Source organism: Piliocolobus tephrosceles, chromosome 2 (assembly GCF_002776525.5).
Source record: "Piliocolobus tephrosceles isolate RC106 chromosome 2, ASM277652v3, whole genome shotgun sequence".
NCBI classification, from domain to species: Eukaryota; Metazoa; Chordata; class Mammalia; order Primates; family Cercopithecidae; genus Piliocolobus; species Piliocolobus tephrosceles.
The window spans coordinates 88854481-88873639 of record NC_045435.1 but is presented as its reverse complement, the minus strand read 5'-3'; the positions used below and the strand labels follow the sequence as shown (position 1 = coordinate 88873639).

Genomic DNA, 19159 nt, shown 5'->3' with positions numbered 1-19159 from the left:
TTAAAAAAAAAAAAAAAAAAAAGCTGGGCATGGTGGCAGGCGCCTGAAAACCCAGCTACTCGGGAGGCTGAGGCAGCAGAATCATTTGAACCCAGGAGGCATAGGTTGCAGTGAGCTGAGATTGCACCATTTTTCAGCCTGGGCGACAGGGCAAGACTCTATCTCAAAAAATAAGAATAAATAAAAAATAAAGCTTCTGGAAGAAAATACAATGGAATATATACATGAATTTACAAAAGGCCGGGCGTGGTGGCTCATGCCTGTAATCCTAACACTTTGGGAGGCCGAGGCAGGCAGATCACTTGAGGTCAGGAGTTTGAGATCAGCCTGACCAACATGGAGAAACCCCATCTCTACTAAAAATACAAAATCAGCCAGGCGTGGTGGTGCATGCCTGTAATTCCAGCTACGAGAGGCTGAGGCAGAAGAATCGTTTGAATCCGGGAGGCGGAGGTTGCAATGAGCCGAGATTGCGCCACTGCACTCCAGCCTGGGCAACAAGAGCGAAACTCCGTCTCAAAAAAAAAAGGCAACGATTTCTATACGAACACAAAAAGTATTAACAATACAGAAAAATTGTCCTAAATTGTTCTGTACCAGGAAACGGAAAATGATGGTCCACTGATCAAATGCAGTCCACTCTTGTTTTCGTAGATAAAGTTTAACAAAAGCAAATTCACACTCATTAATGTATTTTTTTGTGGCTACTTTCACACAATAGCAGCAAAAGTGAGTACTTGCATCACAAACCACATGACCAAAAAAGCCCAAAATATTTGGCATTTTACAAAAAAAGTGTACCGTTTCCTGCTGTATATTACAATTATAAACCTCTGGTCATCAAAGGACATCATTATGAGAGTAAAAACATAAACTATTAAGTGGGAGAAAAGATCTGTAATAAATATTTCTGACCAATGAACCATATCCAGAATACCTAAGAAAAATTCAGCCAGGTATGGTGGCTCACGCCTGTAATCCCAGCACTTTGGGACACTGAACTGGGAGAATCGCTTGAGCCCAGGAATTTGAGATCAGCCTAGGAAACAAGGCGAGACTGTCTCCACAAAAAAACAGAAAAAATTATTCAGGTGTGGTGGTGCGCACTGGTAGTCCCAGCTACTGGAGAGGCTGAGGTGGGAAGATCCTCTGAGCCCAGGAGTCTGAGGCCACAGTGAGCTATGATCAAGCCAATGTACTCCAGCCTGGGTCATTAGGCCAGACCCCGTTTCAAAAAAGAAAAAAAGAAAAAGAGAGAAAGACCAATGTGCAATTTTTTTTTTTTTTTTTTTGAGACGGAGTCTCACTCTGTCGCCCGGGCTGGAGTGCAGTGGCCGGATCTCAGCTCACTGCAAGCTCCGCCTCCCGGGTTTACGCCATTCTCCTGCCTCAGCCTCCTGAGTAGCTGGGACTACAGGCGCCCGCCACCTTGCCCGGCTAGTTTTTTGTATTTTTTAGTAGAGACGGGGTTTCACAGTGTTAGCCAGGATGGTCTCCATCTCCTGACCTTGTGATCCGCCCATCTCGGCCTCCCAAAGTGCTGGGATTACAGGCTTGAGCCACCGCGCCCGGCCAATGTGCAAATTTTTAAACAGGCAAACAGGTACTTCTCAAGAAAGGATAGCCAAGTGGTCAATAAATAAAAGTTGCTCACATTAATTATTAGCAACTAGAAAATAATGCATTATAACCACAAATCTGCTAAATAATCAAAATATAAAAGACAAAAAGATTCCAAGGATTGGTGAGACAGTAGAAAATCAGAATGCTCAGCTGGGCGTGGTGGCTCATGCCCGTAATCTCAGCACTGTGGGAGGCTGAGGCAGGCGGATCACAAGGTCAGGAGATCGAGACCATTGTGGCTAACACGTGAAACTGGTGAACCCCCATCTCTACTAAAAATACAAAAACTTAGCCAGGCGTGGCACCATGTACCTATAGTCCCAGCTACTCGGGAGGATAAGGCAGGAGAATGGCGTGAACCCTGGAGGCGGAGCTTGCAGTGAGCCGAGATCCTACCACTGCACTCCACCCTGGGTGACAGAGCGAGACTCCATCTCAAAAAAAAAAAAATCAGAATGCTCATACACTGTTTGTGGGAATATAAATCGGTAGAACCGCTGTGGAAAACTGTTTAGCAACATCTGCTAAAGCTGACCAACCTATAACGTAGCAAGTAAACTCTCAAGAACATAATCAAAAGAAACATCTATGTTGAGCAAAAGAAATACATAAAAATATTTACAGCAGCACTATTTATAATAGCTCTAAGCTGCAAATTACCCCAAAAGCCTATCAATGACAGAATGAATAAAAAAAATTGTGGTATATTCCCACAACAGAATACTATACAGCAACTGTTAGCAAATCATGAAACAGCTATCGAAAAATAACAAGGGTCTCACTGTGTCACCCAGGCTGGAGTGCAGTGGAATGATCACTACTCACTGCGGCCTCCAACTCCTGGGCTCAAGTGATCCTCCCAACTCAGCCTCCTAAGTAGCTCCAACCACAGGAGTTTGCCACCTGCTAACGCTAATATTTTAATATTCTGTAGAGATGGGGTCTCACTATCTAACCCAGGCTGGTCTTGAACTCCTGAGCTCAAGCAATCTTCCCACTTCAGCCTCCCAAAATAAAATAGCCACACTTGGTAGTATATGCCTAGGTTAAGACAAGAAGATTGCTTAAGCCCTAGAGGTCGAGGTTGCAGTGAGCTGTGTTCATTTGCGACACCACTCCAACCTGGTAACACAACAGGGTACCATCTCAAAAAATAAAAATTAAACTTTTACCAGTACACACCCATACTCATTATGTATTGCATGCATATATACTCATGTATGTATTGTATATAGCTGCTTTCATACTACATTGAGCAGCTGTGACAGAGTCCACACAGCCTACAGGCCTAAAACATTTACTATCTAAAATATTTACTATCTGTCCCTTTATTTAATGAATGAATTTATTTATTTAGAAACAGGGTGTTGGCTAGGCACGGTGGCTCACGCCTGTAATCCTACACTTTGCAAGGCCAAGGCGGATGGATCACTTGAGGTCAGGAGTTTGAGACCAGCCTGGCCAACATGGTGAAATCCCTTCTCTACTATAAATACAAAATTAGCCAGGTGTGGTAGCGCATGCCTGTAATCCCAGCTACTCAGGAGGCTGAGGCAGGAGAATCACTTGAACCCAGGAGGTGGAGGTTGCAGTGAGCCAAGATCGCACCATTACACTCCAGCCTGGGCAACAAGAGCGAAACTCTGATTCAAAAAAAAAAAAGGAGAAACAGGGTGTCACTCTGTCGCACAGGCTGGAGTGCAGTGGTGCAATCTCAGCTCACTACAACCTTCGCCACCTAGCTCAAGCAATCCTCCCACCTCAGCCTCCCAGATAGCTGGGACTACAGGGGGGGCCCTCCCAAATGACCAGCTAATTTTGGTATTTTTTGTAGAGACCAGCTTTTCCCACGTTGTCCAGGCTGGTCTTGAACTCCTGGACTCAAGTGATCCACCCATCTCGGCCTCCCAAAATGCTGGGATTATGGGAGTGAGCCACAGCATGCGGCACACTCTGTCCCTTTAAGAAAAAATTTAGCTGGGCACGGTGGCTCACACCTGTAATCCCAGAACTTTGGGAGGCCACGACAGGCGGATCAAGACCAGTCTGGCCAACATGGTGAAACCTCCTCTCTACTAAAAATACAAAAAAATCAGTCGGGTGTGCTGGCAGGTGCCTGTAATCCCAGCTACTTGGGAGGCTGACACGGGAGAATCGCCTGAACTCGGAAGGCGGAGGCTGCAGTGAGCTGAGATCACACCATCGCACTCCAGCCTGGGCAACAAAAGCGAGACTCCGTCTCAAAAAAAAAAAAAAAGAAAGAAAAAAGAAAAAATTTATCAGCCCATACACAACAATGAAAATAAACAAATTACGACTATAAGCAATAGCACACAAAAATTTGAGGCCTGGCATGGTGGCTCATGCCTGAAATCCCAGCACTTTGGGAGGCCAAGACGGGTGGATCACTTGAGGCCAGGAGTTCCAGACCAGCATAGCTAACATGGTGAAACCCCATCTCTACCAAAAACAAAAAATATCAGCTGGACATGGTGGTCCACACCTGTTAATCAGCTACTTTAGAGGCTGAGGCATGAGAATCGCATGAACTCAGGAGGCAGAGATTGCAGTGAGCCAAGATCCTACCACTGCACTCCAGCCTGGGCAACACAGACTGTCTCAAAAGAAAAAAAAAACACTTCTTTTTAAATGTAATATTTGTCTGCATGCTTCAAAAATGTTAAGTCATGGGCCAGACAGAGTGGCTCACACCTGTAATCTCAGCACTTTGAGAGGCCAAGACTGGCAGTTACCTGAGGTCAGGAGTTGGAGACCAGCCTGGCCAACATGGTGAAATCCAGTTTCTACTAAAAATACAAACATTAGCTGGGCGTCATGGCGCATGCCTGTAATCCCAGCTACTGGGGAGGCTGAGGCAGGAGAATCATTTGAACCCAGGAGGTGGAGATTGTAGTGAGCCAAGATCGTGCTACTGCACTCCAGCCTGGGCAACAGAGCAAGACTCTGTCTCAAAAAACAACCACCAAAAAAATGTAAGTCATGACAAACATATTTCAGTCAGCTGGGCATGGTGGCTCAAAGCAGCAATCCCAGTACTCTGGAAGGCCAAGGCAGAAGGACTTCTTCAGTCCAAGAGTTCAAAACCAGCCTGGGTAACACAGTGAGACCCTGTCTCTATCAAATTAAAAATTAAAAAATTTGGCCAGACGTTGTGGCTCACACCTGTAATCGCAGCACTTTGGGAGGCCAAGGCAGGCAGATCACTTGAGGTCAGTAGCTCGAGACCAGACCAGCCAACACGGTAAAACCCCATCTCTACTAAAAATACAAAAATTAGCTGGGTGTAGTGGTGCATGCCTGTAATCCCAGCTACTCAGGAGGCTAAGACAGAAGAACTCGGGAAGGGGAGGCTACAGAGAGCTAAAATCGTGTTACTGCACTCCAGACTAGGTGACAGAGCAAGACTCTGTCTTAGAAAAGAAAAGAAGAGAAAAGCCAAGCCAGGCATGGTGGAATGTGTCTGTGGTCCCAGCCACTCAGGAGGCTGAGGCAGGTGGATCAGTTGAGCCCTGGAGGTAAGGACTGCGGTGAGCTATGACCATACCACTGTACTTCAGCCTGGGTGACAGAGTGAGGCAGTATCTCAGAAAAAAAAAGAAAAAGAAAAAGACAGGCTGAATTATCTCAAATTAAATAAGACTAAAAATACATAACTAAATAAAATATGTGGTGTTGGTGTGGATCTTATAAAGGACATTTTTGAGATAACTGGCGAAAAGTGTAGACAGATTATATGGTAAATAATAGCATTATATCAAAGCCAGTCTCCTAAATGCGATCACTGTATTTGCCAGGATAAAGCCCATGTTCTACAGAGATCTGTGCCTCAGTCTCAAGTCTCTCAAGCTATTCCCTCCCTGCTAGATTGGACTTGATGGATGATGACAACTCAAGTGACTACGACTGGTGATTTCTTTCATGTAAATCCATCCTTTTATTCTTGCTTCCAAGACCTATACACTAATCTCTGCATTCTCCCTCATCCATTCCACAAAGTCCTAGAATCAGCATGGTTTTGGCAAAACAATACCATTCTCACATACAGATCATAAAATGTTCAGTAAGAGAGATCGTAACATTTGCCAAATTCAATAGTTTTCTCCTATTTTTTTTTTTTTTTTTTTTTTTGTTTCGAGACAGAGTCTCACTCTGCTGCCCAGGCTGGAGTGCAGCGGCACAATCTTGGCTCACTGCAACCTCTGCCTCCAGGATTCAAGCGATTCTCCCGCCTCAGCCTCCTGAATAGCTGGGATTTTTTTGTATTTTTAGTAGAGACAGGATCTCACAAGGCTGGCCAGCCTGGTCTAGAACTCCTGATTTCAAGTGATCCGCCAGCCCCAGCCTCCCAAAGTGCTAGGATTACAGGTGTGAGGTACCACGCCCAGCTTGTTTTCTCCTGTTTCTTTGCCACAGAACATTTTAGAAACTCAAAGAGGTCTATTAGGAAAAATTGTTCAAAGTGAAACTTGAAGACAACAGATTCTTCTTAGCCCTCTGCATTTACTCCTCACTTCCCTCTTCTCAGATGCTACAGGTACTCCCCAGGAAATAATTATAAAACCAGTGATAAAGTCCAACTCCAGCTGTAAGCCCCTTCTTATTAACTTCATGTTCCAAATGATTTATTCAATCAAATGAAAACAGACTGTTAAAGTGACAGTCCTCCAACTCCCACCCTTTCCATTACACCAAACTGATCCAGTTTGTGAGAATTCCTGCCATGAGGTCAGTTATACTTACTGGGGAGAAATTCCAAGGTGTCAGAAAGAGATAGCTTATGAACTGTGACTCATCTAAAACATCCCAAAATATATTACCCAGTTCAGTCACACCACCACATTTGTTAGAACTGGCTATGACAACATTTTTTGCTCAGTGTATTTACAGGTGTTCCACCAAATCACATAACAATTGAAAACAAATTTAGAAAACGTTGAATGAGGCTAGGCACAGTGGCTCCCAGCATTTGGGAGCCTGAGACGGGCGGATCACCTGCGGTCAGGAGTTTGGTATCAGCCTGGCCAACATGGTGAAATCCTGTCGCTACTAAAAATATAAAAATTAGCCAGGGGTGGCCGGGTGCAGTGGCTCATGCCTGTAATTCCAGCACTTTGGGAGGCGAAGGCGGACAGATTACGAGGTCAGGAGATCGAGACCATCCTGGCTAACACGGTGAAACTCCATCTCTACTAAAAATACAAAAAATTAGCCAGGTAGTCCCAGCTACTCGGGAGGCTGAGGCAGGAGAATTCCTTGAACTCAGGAGGCAGAGGTTGCAGTGAGCCAAGATCACGCCACTACACTCTAGCCTGGGCGACAGAGCAAGACTCCATCTCAAAAAAAAAAAGAGAAAATGTTCAATGACAGTCCCCTTAAAATGGGTGTATCCATCCCCTCAATGCATCTCCTTCTTCAAGAGTAATAATCCTTCTTTTCCTTTTTTTTTATTTTTTAATCTTTTTTGGAGACAGGGTCTCACTTTGTTGCCCAGGCTAGTCTCGAGTTCCTGGGCTCAAGCGATCCTCCTGCCTCAGCCTCCCAAAACGTTAGGATTACAGGCATGAGCCCGGCCCTTCTGGGTCAACACTTTCGGAGGAGAAAACGAGAGGATCACCTGAGCCCAGGAGTTTGGGACCAGCCTGGGCAACAGAGCAAGACTCCAGCTCTTAAAAAAAAAAAAATTATAAAAACAAAATAATTTTTTCAGTAAGTTCTGACAACTGCTTTAAAATAAGTCAGTATTATACTTCACATTTTTGTAGCTATATTAAGAAAAGCTCAATTTCACAATATTGTTGCTCAGGCTAGTCTCAAACTCTTGAGCTCAGAGGACCCACTCACCTAGGCCTCCCAAAGTGTTGGGATTACAGATAGGCATGAACCACTGAGATTTTTAAGAAAATAAATATATATGTATACAGTATTCTGTTTTATGTTTACACTATGTTTTCACAACACAAAACACTTCAGTTAGGTTTTTATTCTGAAACAGGGTCTCACTGTCGCCTAGGCTGGAATGCAATGGCATGATTGTAGCTGACCGCAGCCTTAATATCCTGGGCTCAAGGGATTCTCTCACCTCAGCCTCCCAAGTAGCTGCGACCATAGGCATGCACCACCACACCAAGCTAATTGTTTTAAATTTTTTGTAGGCAGGGTGTCTCACCATGTTGTCCAGGCTGGTCTCAAACTCCCGGGCTCAAGGACTCCTCTAGCCTCAGCCACCCAAAATGCTAAGATTATAAGCATGAACCACTGCACCCAGCCTTTTTCTTTAGAAAAAAAAAAGAGAGAAAGAGAAACTGATGGGATTTGGCTTTGTCACTCAGGCTAGAGTGCAGCAGTACTACTATAACTCATGGCAGCCTCTAACTCCTGGGATCAAGTGATCGTCCTGGGTCGGCTCCCAAGTACTTGGGACTACAGGCACACAGCACATGCACAACTAATTTTTAGTTTTTCTGATGAATAGGGTCTCACTATGTTGCTCAAGCTGGTCTCAAACTCCTTGCCTCATGTGACCCTCCTGCTTCAGTCTCCCAAGTACACTGGATTACAGACATGAGCCAGTGTGCCCAGCTAAATATGTACTGTTTACTGTACATCAGCCATACTTTAGCAAAGCTGGAGGACACATTATAGGGGGAGAGAGAAAGATGAAAAAAAGTAAAAATATGGGAAAAAATAAATAAATGAAACATCGACCAAATAAATAAGTACAATGCCAGTGAACTCAGGTATCTACCTATGAATCCATATGATACGGAGTACAAGCCTGCATTGAAGTTGATCATACAGCTCTCCAGAGCCTTGCCCACCACCTGGTCCAGCATGCCCTCTGCCTGGAATACTAGTCCATATCTCTAACATAGCAGCCCATATTTTGCAGCCTACTGAGCTCTATCTAACTGGTCATGCTAGATCATGTAGGCTTACTGCCCTTGCACATGAATTATAAAGGCCAGAAGCTAGCTAACTAGATTTTTCAGAGACTTAACTCTTCTACAGTAATTTGTTTTATCCACACGTATATGCCTGAGCAGTTCAGTTAGACTATTTGTTTTCTCCATGTTTGCAAATTATTTCCTACATGGCCCCCAAGTTACAAGAATATCTATGAGTTCATTAGCACAAAATTCAAAAACAAGCAAAACTATACTATATTATTCAGGATTGCATGCTAACACAGTGATACCTATAAAGAAAAGCAAGGAGGCCGGATACGATGGCTCATGCCTGTAATCCCAGCACTTTGGGAGGCTGAGACAGGTGGATCACCTGAGGTCGGGAGTTCAAGACCAGCCGGAACAACATGGAGAAACTCCTTCTCTACTAAAAATGCAAAATTAGCTGGGCGTGGTGGCGTATGCCTGTAATCCCAACTAGTCGGGAGGCTGAGGCAGGACAATCACTTGAACCCAGGAGGCAGAGGTTGCAGTGAGCCAAGATCGCGCCATTGCACTCCAACCTGAGCAACAAGAGAGAAACGCCATCTCAGGAAAAAAAAAGAAGCAAGGAAAAGATTATCTGTGGGGAAAAAGGGGAGTTTAAGGTTAGGGAAGGAATACATACGCTTGTTAGGGTTGTTGGCAATGTTAGCAATTTCTGACCTGGACTGTGGTTAAATGGATGTTCCCTTTATAATTATTTAAGTCAAAATGTATTTTACTTTCCATATATTTTGCAATAGGAAGTTGTTAAAAAAAAAAAAAAAACTAAACTATTATTGCACAAGTACATTTCCCATACTATTTTGCTTAAACAGGTGCTTATATTCTACTTTCATCAGACAGAATTCTAAGCTACAAACTCAAATGCTCACATCAAATATATATACAACACTTATGGTCTCCTTCCCAGTCCCATGTTCCCAAAGATAGTCTCTCCATCCTGAAATTCATACAATGGCAGAGTGAAATCAGTTCAGGAATATAATATTCTACATTTTTCCTCCAGTTGCAAATTAAATTTTTTTTTTCTTTTTGAGATGGAATCTTGCTCTGTCGCCCAGGCTGGAGTACAGCGGCGTGATCTTGGGTCAGTCACTGCAACCTTTGCCTCCTGGGGTCAAGCAATTCTCCTGTCTCAGCCTCCCGAGTAGCTGGGATTACAGGCGCCTACCACCACGCCCGGGTAATGTTTGTATTTTTAGTAGAGACAGGGTTTCACCATGTTAACTAGGCTCGTCTCCAACTCCTGACCTCAGGTGATCCACCTACCTCAGCCTCCCAAAGTGCTGGGATTACAGGCGTGAGCCACCGCCCCTAGTCTAAATAATTTTTTTTTTTTTTTGAGACGGAGTCTCGCTCTATTGCCCAGGCTGGAGCGCAGTGGTGCGATCTCGGCTCACCACAAGCTCCGCCTCCTGGGTTCACGCCATTCTCCTGCCTCAGCCTCCTGAGTAGCTGGGACTACAGGCGCCCGCCACCACGCCCAGCTAATTTTTTTGCATTTTTAGTACAGATGGGGTTTCACCGTGTTAGCCAGGATGGTCTCGATCTCTTGACCTCGTGATCCGCCCACCTTAGCCTACCACAGTGCTGGGATTGCAGGCATGGTGAGCCACCTCGCTGGGCCAATGATTAATTTTTTAAGTGCAATGACAGGTATACAATTTTGGGAATAAGGTACACATTCTCAGGATCTCCGGGGGCTGTGTCACGTAAAAAAGAAAACAAAATCTTGGACACTTCCCAAACACAATTAAAATCCAGTTACTTGAGACTCTCACTTAACCTTCTACATTTCTTACTCTCAGAGCTTTCTTGTTTTTTTCTTAAACACAGATGCTTATAATCTATTTTAAAATGCAGAATTAAAAAAAATAGCTCTAGGCTGGGCACTGTGACTCATGTCTGTAAACCCAGGACTTTGGGGGGCCAAGGCGGGAAGACAGCCTGAGCCCAGAAGTTCGAGAACAGTCTGGGCAACAGGGCAAAACCCTGTCTCTACAAAAAAAACACAAAAATTAGCAGGGTGTAGTGGTGCATGCCTGTTGTCCCAACTACTCAGGAGGGTGAGGTGGGAGGATCTACCTGAGCCTGGAAAGTCGGGGTCGAAGATGCAGTGAGTTGAGATCATACCACTGCACTCCAGCCTGAGTGACAGGGTGAGAGAGACCGTCTCAAAAAGAGAAAAACAGTTCTATTATTACAATTACGTTTATATTATGTAGACTAAAGCCTTGGAGGGCTTGTAGAAAAATTAGAAACTTTACTTGTAGTGAAGGTAAAATATATTTTTATTTTTTGTTTTATACCCACATCTTAGCAATTTTTTTTTGTTTCAATTCATGTGTTTGCTAATGCAACACACCTTTAGCCTTAGCCTTATGAAGCGTTTGGTTCTTTCTTTCTAAATCTCTCAGAATTTGATAGAACAAGAGCCAGTTGTCTGACATCCAGCATGATTTGGGAAGTTACTATAAAGTTCCACTGTAGCCGGGCATGGTGGCTCACTCCTATAATTCCAGCACTTCAGGAGGCCAAGGTGGGCAGATCATGAGGTCAGGAGTTCGAGACCATCCTGGCTAACACAGTGACACCCCGTCTCTACTAAAATAGAAAAACAAATTAGCCGGGCGTGGTACCCCGTGGGCGCCTGTAGTCCCAGCTACTCGGGAGGCTGAGGCAGGAGAATGGTGTGAACCCGGGAGGCAGGGTTACAGTGATCAGAGATCGTGCCACTGCACTCCAGCCTGGGCGACAGAGCGAGACTCCATCTCAAAAAAAAAAAAAAAAGTTCCACTCTAATTTTTTCTTTTTTTGAAATGGAGTTTCGCTCTTGTTGCCCAGGCTGGAGTGCAGTGGCACAATCTCAGCTCACCACAACGTCTGCCTCCCAGGTTCAAGTGATTCTCCTGCCTTGGCCTCCTGAATAGCTGAGATTACAGACAGGTACCACCACATCCGGCTAATTTTGTATTTTTGGTAGACATGGGGTTTCTCCATGTTGGTCAGGCTGGTCCTGAACTCCCAACCTCAGGTGATCTGCCCGCTTCAGCCTCCCAAAGTGCTAGGAATACAGGCCTGAGCCACCGCACCCAGTCTCTACTCTGATTGTTTTAAAAAAATTAGTCCAAATAGTGAACTCGGTTGGGCATGGTAGCTCACGCCTATAATCCCAGCACTTTGGGAGACTGAGGCGGGTGGATCATGAGGTCAGGAGTTCAAGACCAGCTTGGCCAACATGGAGAAAACCCGTTTATACTAAAAATACAAAAATTAGCTGGGCGTGGTGGCGGGCACCTGTAATCCCAGCTCCTCAGGAGGCTGAGGCAGGAGAATAGTCTGAACCCGGGAGGCAGAGGTTGCAGTGACCGAGATTGCACCATCGCACTCCAGCCTGGACAATGACAACAACAACAACAAAATAGTGAACTCTTTTTTTTAAAACAGAGTCTCAGCTCACTGCAACCTCTGTCTCCCAGGCTCAAGTGATCCCCCCACCTCAGCCTCCCAAGTAGCTGGGGCTACAAGCGTGCATGCACCACCACACCCAGATAATTTTTCTTGTATTTCTTTGTAGAGACGGGGCCTATATTGCCCAGGCTAGTTTCAAACTCCTGGCCTCAAGAGTTTTGACCACCTCGGCCTCCCAAAGTGCTGAGATTACAGGTGTGAGACATGCCCAGGATGAACTCTTATACCATACTGATTACTCAGGGAAAAAACTTCTTAAAGTATATAACTGCTGGCCAGGCGCGGTGGCTCAAGCCTGTAATCCCAGCACTTTGGGAGGCCGAGACGGGCAGATCACGAGGTCAAGAGATCGAGACCATCCTGGCTAACACGGTGAAACCCTGTCTCTACTAAAAATACAAAAAACTAGCCAGGTGAGGTGGCGGGCGCCTGTAGTCCCAGCTACTCAGGAGGCTGAGGCAGGAGAATGGCGTAAACCCGGGAGGCGGAGCTTGCAGTGAGCTGAGATCCGGCCACTGCACTCTAGCCGGGGCGACAGAGCAAGACTCCGTCTCAAAAAAAAAAAAAAAAAAGTATATAACTTATATGTCTCACTGAAACATTCTTTGCTTTGTTAATGATCTATCTCAACGAATTTTGTTTTATACCATTACGGATTGTATCAATTCCTTTCATCTGGGAAAATGCTGAACACCATTTTGAGAGGAAGGCAAGTACATCTGGTCCCAGTGGCACTAAACCAGGAACTGTTTTTAATTACGGCTTATGCCTAAAAACATTCTTCCCTAATATTTTAAAATCTGGAACTAAATAATGGTTTAGTTCCCAGGAGTCAAATAGCCCACACATAACACTCTCTGAAAACACCATTTTTGAAAACATGCATACATTCCTAATTAGGAATCCCAATATAATTTCAATCATATTATGTAAAATACTTTAATAATCTGTAATTTTACTCTAAATTACATGTTACAATTAATAAAGTGCAATCAATATGTACTATATTACAGTGAATTAAGCTATCGAAAACCTCAATCAATAGCTAATTTGATAATTCTAGCCCAGTTCACAATGCAAGAGAACAGGAAGTGAATACTTTAGCTGTAAAGGAACATGGAACTTTCAAATTTTTCACACACAAAATACGTAACACACATCCCACAGAAAATGATAATGATAAAGCAAATGGGTAAAATGTTAACAACTGTAGATTCTGAGTGAAGGGAAAAGAAAAGTTCTTCATACTAATCTTGCAAGTTTTTACTTTTAAGTATCTTTAAACTTTTGTTACAAAAAATATCAGGCAGTTAGCTGGGTGCAGTGGCTCACACCTGTAATCCAGCACTTTGGGAGGCCGAGGCAGGCAGATCACCTGAGGTCAGGAGTTCAAGACCAGCCTGGCCAACCTGGTGAAACCTTGTCTCTACTAAAAATACAAAAATGAGCCAGGCGTGGTGGCGGGCTCCTAGAGTCCCAGCTACTGGGGAGACTGAGGCAGGAGAATCGCTTGAACCTAGGAGGTGGAGGTTGCAGCGAGCCAAGATTGCACCGCTATACTCCAGCCTGGATGATAGAGTGAGACTCCATCGCAAAAAAAAAAAAAAAAAAAAAAAAAACAGACCAGGCACGGTGGCTCATGCCTGTAATACCAGCACTTTGGGAGGCAGAGGCGGTCGGATCACGAGGTCAGGAGTTCGAGACCAGCCTGGACAAGATGGTGAAACTCTGTGTCTAGTAAAAAATACAAAAATTTGCCAGGCACGGTGGTGGCACCTATAATCCCAGCTACTCCAGAGGGTGAGGCAGGAGAACTGCTTGAACCCAGGAGGCAGAGGGTGCAGTGAGTCGATATCACGCTACTGCACTCCAGCCTGGGCGACACAGCAAGACTCCGTCATAAATACATACATACATACACACACACACACACACACACACACATACATACATAAATATCAAAATTGACTAAGCCACCTTCTACTTTCCCCTATGATGTGGTTTCCCATCACCTTCAAGATAAAATGCATACTTCTAGCACAATAAACCAGTCCTTTTATGACTGACTCTGGCCCATCTCTCTGCTGATTGCCCTCTACCTACCCTTAGGTCTAAATGTGCTGCACTATGTGCAACTACCTTTAAGTATCACATTCTCTCAGACCGTAATGCTTTTTTTTTTTTTTTTTTTTGAGACGGAGTCTCGCTCTGTCGCCCAGGCTGGAGTGCAATGGCCGGATCTCAGCTCACTGCAAGCTCCGCCTCCTGGGTTTACACCATTCTCCTGCCTCCGCCTCCCCAGTAGCTGGGACTACAGGCGCCCGCCACCTCGCCCGGCTAGTTTTTTGTATTTTTTAGTAGAGACGGGGTTTCATCGCATTAGCCAGGATGGTCTTGATCTTCTGACCTCGTGATCCACCCGTCTCGGCCTCCCCAAGTGCTGGTATTACAGGCTTGAGCCACCGCGCCCGGCCTGTAATGCTTTTATGTGTTGCTACCACTGCCTGAAAATCCCATCCTCCCCCACTTAGCTGAAGAACTCACACTCAACTTTCAAGACACAATTCAAATGTCCTTTTCCACAGAAACATTTCCTGACATCACCAAGTAAGTCAAAGTCTCCACTCACACGGCTCATTAGACTGTGAGTCCCCTGAGGACAAATAATATACAGTATTTGTTTGTATTCTTAGGACCCTGCACCTAATCAAATTCTTAACATTTGCTGAGCTCCAATCAGTGGAGAAAAAGGAGACCTTTTAAATGAACTTTTCTGGAATAACCAGATAACCATAAGGAAAAACATAAAAATGGATCTGCCATTTCCCACACCAACTAACCAGGGCAAATCCTAAATGGATCAGAGAGCTAAATGTAAAAATAAGGCTGGGGACTGGCACAGTGGCTCACGCCTGTAATCCCAGCACTTGGGGAGGCTGAGGTGGGCGGATCACAAGGTCAGGAGATTGAGGTCATCCTACCTAACATGGTGAAACCCCGTCACTACTAAAGATTAAAAAAAAAAAAAAAATTAGCCGGGCGTGGTGGTGGGCGCCTGTAGTCCCAGCTACTCAGGAGGCTGAGGCAGGAGAATGGCATGAACCCGGTAGGCGGAGCTCGCAGTGAGCTGTGATCGTGCCACTGAGCTCCAGACTGGACGACAGAGCGAGACTCCGTCTCAAAAATAAATAAATAAATAAATAAATAAATAAATAAATAAATAAATAAATAAATAATAAGGCTGGGCGTGCTGATTCATACCTGTAATCCCAGGACTTTGCGAAGCCAAAGCGGGAAGATCACCTGAGCCCAGGAGTTCAAGACCAGCCTGGGGCTGGGCGCAGTGGCTCACACCTATAATCCCACCTGAGCCCAGGAGTTCAAGACCAGCCTGGGGCCGGGCGCAGTGGCTCACACCTATAATCCCACCACTTTGGGAGGCTGAGGCGTGTGGATCACGTGAGATCAGGAGTACAACACCAGCCTGGTCAACATGGTGAAACCTCGTCTCTACTAAAAACACAAAAAAATGAGCCAGGTGTAGTGGTAGGTGCCTGAATTCCCAGCCACTTGGGAGGCTGAGGCACAAGAATCGCTTGAACCTGGGAGGCAGAGGTTGTGGTGAGCTGAAATAGCACCATGCACTCCAGCCTGGGAGACAGAGCAAGACTTTGTCTCCAAAAAAAGACCAGCCTAGGGAACACAGAAAGACCCTGTCTCTACCTTTATAAATTAAAAAAAAAAAAAAAAAAAAAGTGAAAAATGAAACCATACAAGTACTAAAAGAACACATAGCTGAATTCCTTTATAACCAAAGAATGATAAAAGCTTCCCAATTATAATTCAAAATGAGAAAAGTAACCACATCAATATATTTAACTAAATTTCTTTAACTTTTTGGATCATAAAAACATCATAAGCAAACACATTTATGGCAAGATCACAGAAACACTATTTGTTTTTTTTTTTTTTTGGACACGGAACCTCGCTCCCTCACCCAGGATGGAGCACAGTGGCACGATCTGGGCTCATTGCAAGCTCCGCCTCCCAGTTTCACGCCATTCTTCTGCCTCAGCCTCCTGAGTAGCTGGGACTACAGGCACTCGCCATCACGCCCAGCTAATTTTTTGTATTTTTAGTAGAGACGGGGTTTCACCGTGTTAGCCAGGATGGTCTCAATCTCCTGACCTCGTGATCCGCCCGCCTTGGCCTCCCAAAGTGCTGGGATTACAGGCGTGAGCCACCGTGCCTGGCCTATTTTTTTTTATTTTTTATTTTTTTTTTGAGATGGAGTCTCACTCTGTCGCCCAGGCTGGAGTTTAGTGATGCAATCTCAGCTCACTGCAAGCTCTGCCTCCCAGGTTCACGTCATTCTCCTGCCTCAGCCTCCCCCAAGTAGCTGGGACTACAAGCACCCGCCACCATGCCCAGCTAATTTTTGTACTTTTAGTAGAGACAGGGTTTCACCTTGTTAGACAGGATGGCCTCGATCTCCTGACCTCGTGATCCGCCCGCCTCGGCCTCCCAAAGTGCTGGGATTACAGGCGTAAGCCACTGTGCCCAGACTACTATTTCTTATTCTCAATTATATTTGAAAGATCAGTAAGTTGTTAAACGATTTAGTGATCAAGAACAGTCCCCACAAAAAAGATCTACTGATCATAGATTCATACAAGTAGCTAACACCACACTAGAAACAAAACCCGAAATGAATTCAAAGACAAAAATTATGAGAAAAGATACAATTCCTAAAAATCTAGTATTTGTACAATCAGAGTTCAAAAATATAAATGAAGGAGTATAAGATAACAGAGGCTGGGCACAGTGGCTCACACCTGTAATCCCAGTGCTTTGGGAGGCCGAGGTAGGCAAATCACTTGAGTTCAAGACCAGCTGGGCCAACACAGTGAAACCCCATCTCTACTAAAAATACAAAAATTAGCCAGGTGTGGTGGGTGGTACATGCCTTTAATCCCAGCTACTCAGGAGGCTGAGGCAGGAAAATCACTTGAACGCAGGAGGCAGAGGTTGCAGTGAGCCGAGATCACTCCACTGCACTCCAGCCTGGGTGACAGAACAAGACTCCATCTCAAAAAATAACATAACGTAACATAAAATAAAAATAAAAATAAAGGCCAGATGTGGTGGTTTACACCTGTACTCCCAGTACTTTGGGAGGACAAGGTGGGTGGATCACTTGAGGTTGGGAGTTCAAGACCAGCCTGGCCAACATGGTGAAACCCTGTCTCTACTAAAAATAAAAAAATTAGCTGGGTGTGGTGGCGTGCACCTGTAATCCTAGCTACTCAGGAGTCTGAGGCACAAGAATCGCTTAAACCCAGGATGCAGAGGTTGCAGTGAGCCGAAATGGCACCACTGCACTGCAGCCTGGGCGACAGAGCGAGACTCTGTCTCAAAAATAAAATAAAATAAAGATAGCAGAGAAGGGCTGGCATGGTGGCTTGCATCAGTAATCAAAGTGCTTTCGGAGGTCAAGGCAGAAGGATCGCCTTCTGGCCAAAATTTTGAGACCAGCCTGGGCAATACAGCAAGATCTCATCCCTACAGAAATTTAAAAGTCCCCCATATGTGCATGCTAGCACGTGCTAGTAGTCCCAGCCTCTTGGGAAGCTGAGGTGGGAAGATGGTTAGAGCCTGGAGATCAAGGCTGCAGTGTGCTGTGATCAAACTAGCCTGGGCAATAGAACAAGACCCTGTCTGTAAAAACAAAAATAAAACACACAATTGCAAGGACACCAAAATTACATTCTCACACAAGTTCAGAAGGTATCTCACCTACAAAATGTAAAAAATTCCACAAAACAGTATTCTAGGCACAAAACCTGCATCAGGAGAAAGCATGGAGAAGACTCTTACAGCGAGAGGATAGGGAACTGCAACATAGTAAAATATTGTTAGGGCTTCACAATGACTGCTGCAATATTTAATGCAAATGTCAAATGCCTCTTCAAAAAGCAGCTTCCTACAGTTAAAAAGTAGTAATATTCTATAACTAAAATTGTTCTCTTGGGTTTTTGTTTTTTTGTTTTTTTTAATTCTACACGCTAGCAGCAGCAAAGGAAAAAAGCCGGATACTATACCTAAAAGTACAGCAACTGAGGATGCCCAAATAATAATAAGTGATGTACTTACAGGGAGTTTGGTGAAGGCCGGGTTGGTGACATGCTTCCCAAAGGCATCTTCCTGGAACTGAAGAAGCTGCACCACCAGCCCAGCCAGTGTTTTATTGGTAGGAGCATCCGCATGAACATACTGCAAGATAAAGACAGGCATTCAAAAACAAGTACAATTTTTGCAGAAGAAAATGTTGGCTTACTTCCTAGTACCTACTAAGTACTTACGTTATGAGAAATTTATAGATGTCTGAGACACGCTCTGTGCTATAAAGGAGCTTACAAAAACAAATATGTGTGTGCATTTAAAAATGGTTAAGATGGTTAATTTTCTTTTTTTTTTCTTTTCTTTGAGACAGAGTTTCTTTCTTGTCACCCAGGCTGGAGTGCAGTGGTGCGATCTTGACTCACTGCAACCTCTGCCCCTGGGTTCAATCGATTCTCCTGCCTCAGTCTTCCAAGTAGGTGGGATTACAGACATGAGCCACTACACATAGCTACTTTTGTATTTTTAGTAGAGATGGGGTTTCACCACGTTGGACAGGCTAGCCTCGAACTCCTGACCTCTGGTGACCTGCCCGCCTCAACCTCACAAAGGTAAATCTCCTGTGTTTTTTACCAAAAGAATGAAAGTAAAATGTTATCCAGATTAATGTAAAGAATGTCAAAAGCCCAAACCAGTAGTAGACACATCAGCTAGGAAGCTTCACAGCAAGGAAAAACAATGGGTAACACAACAAGAAAAGCATAAATTAGTGAGGTAAATGTAAAAGTTTTATTTGGCCGGGCGCAGTGGCTCAAGCCTGTAATCCCAGCACTTTGGGAGGCCGAGACGGGCAGATCACAAGGTCAGGAGATCGAGACCATCCTGGCTAACATGGTGAAACCCTGTCTCTACTAAAAATACAAAAAACTAGCCGGGCGAGGTGGCGGGCACCTGTAGTCCCAGCTGCTCGGAAG

At 44.7% G+C, this 19159-nt stretch overlaps 1 protein-coding gene across 2 annotated transcripts in view; it reads right to left on the bottom strand.

The window, feature by feature from the left end:
- Positions 1 to 19159, bottom strand: part of SMARCC1 (SWI/SNF related, matrix associated, actin dependent regulator of chromatin subfamily c member 1) — a 205889-nt gene that overhangs the window by 171965 nt on the left and 14765 nt on the right. For both annotated transcript variants that reach the window (XM_023231828.2, XM_023231829.2), the window contains exon 2: positions 18219 to 18338. In XM_023231828.2, the coding sequence (XP_023087596.1) occupies positions 18219 to 18338 (120 nt within the window). The remainder of the gene's footprint in view (positions 1 to 18218; positions 18339 to 19159) is intronic.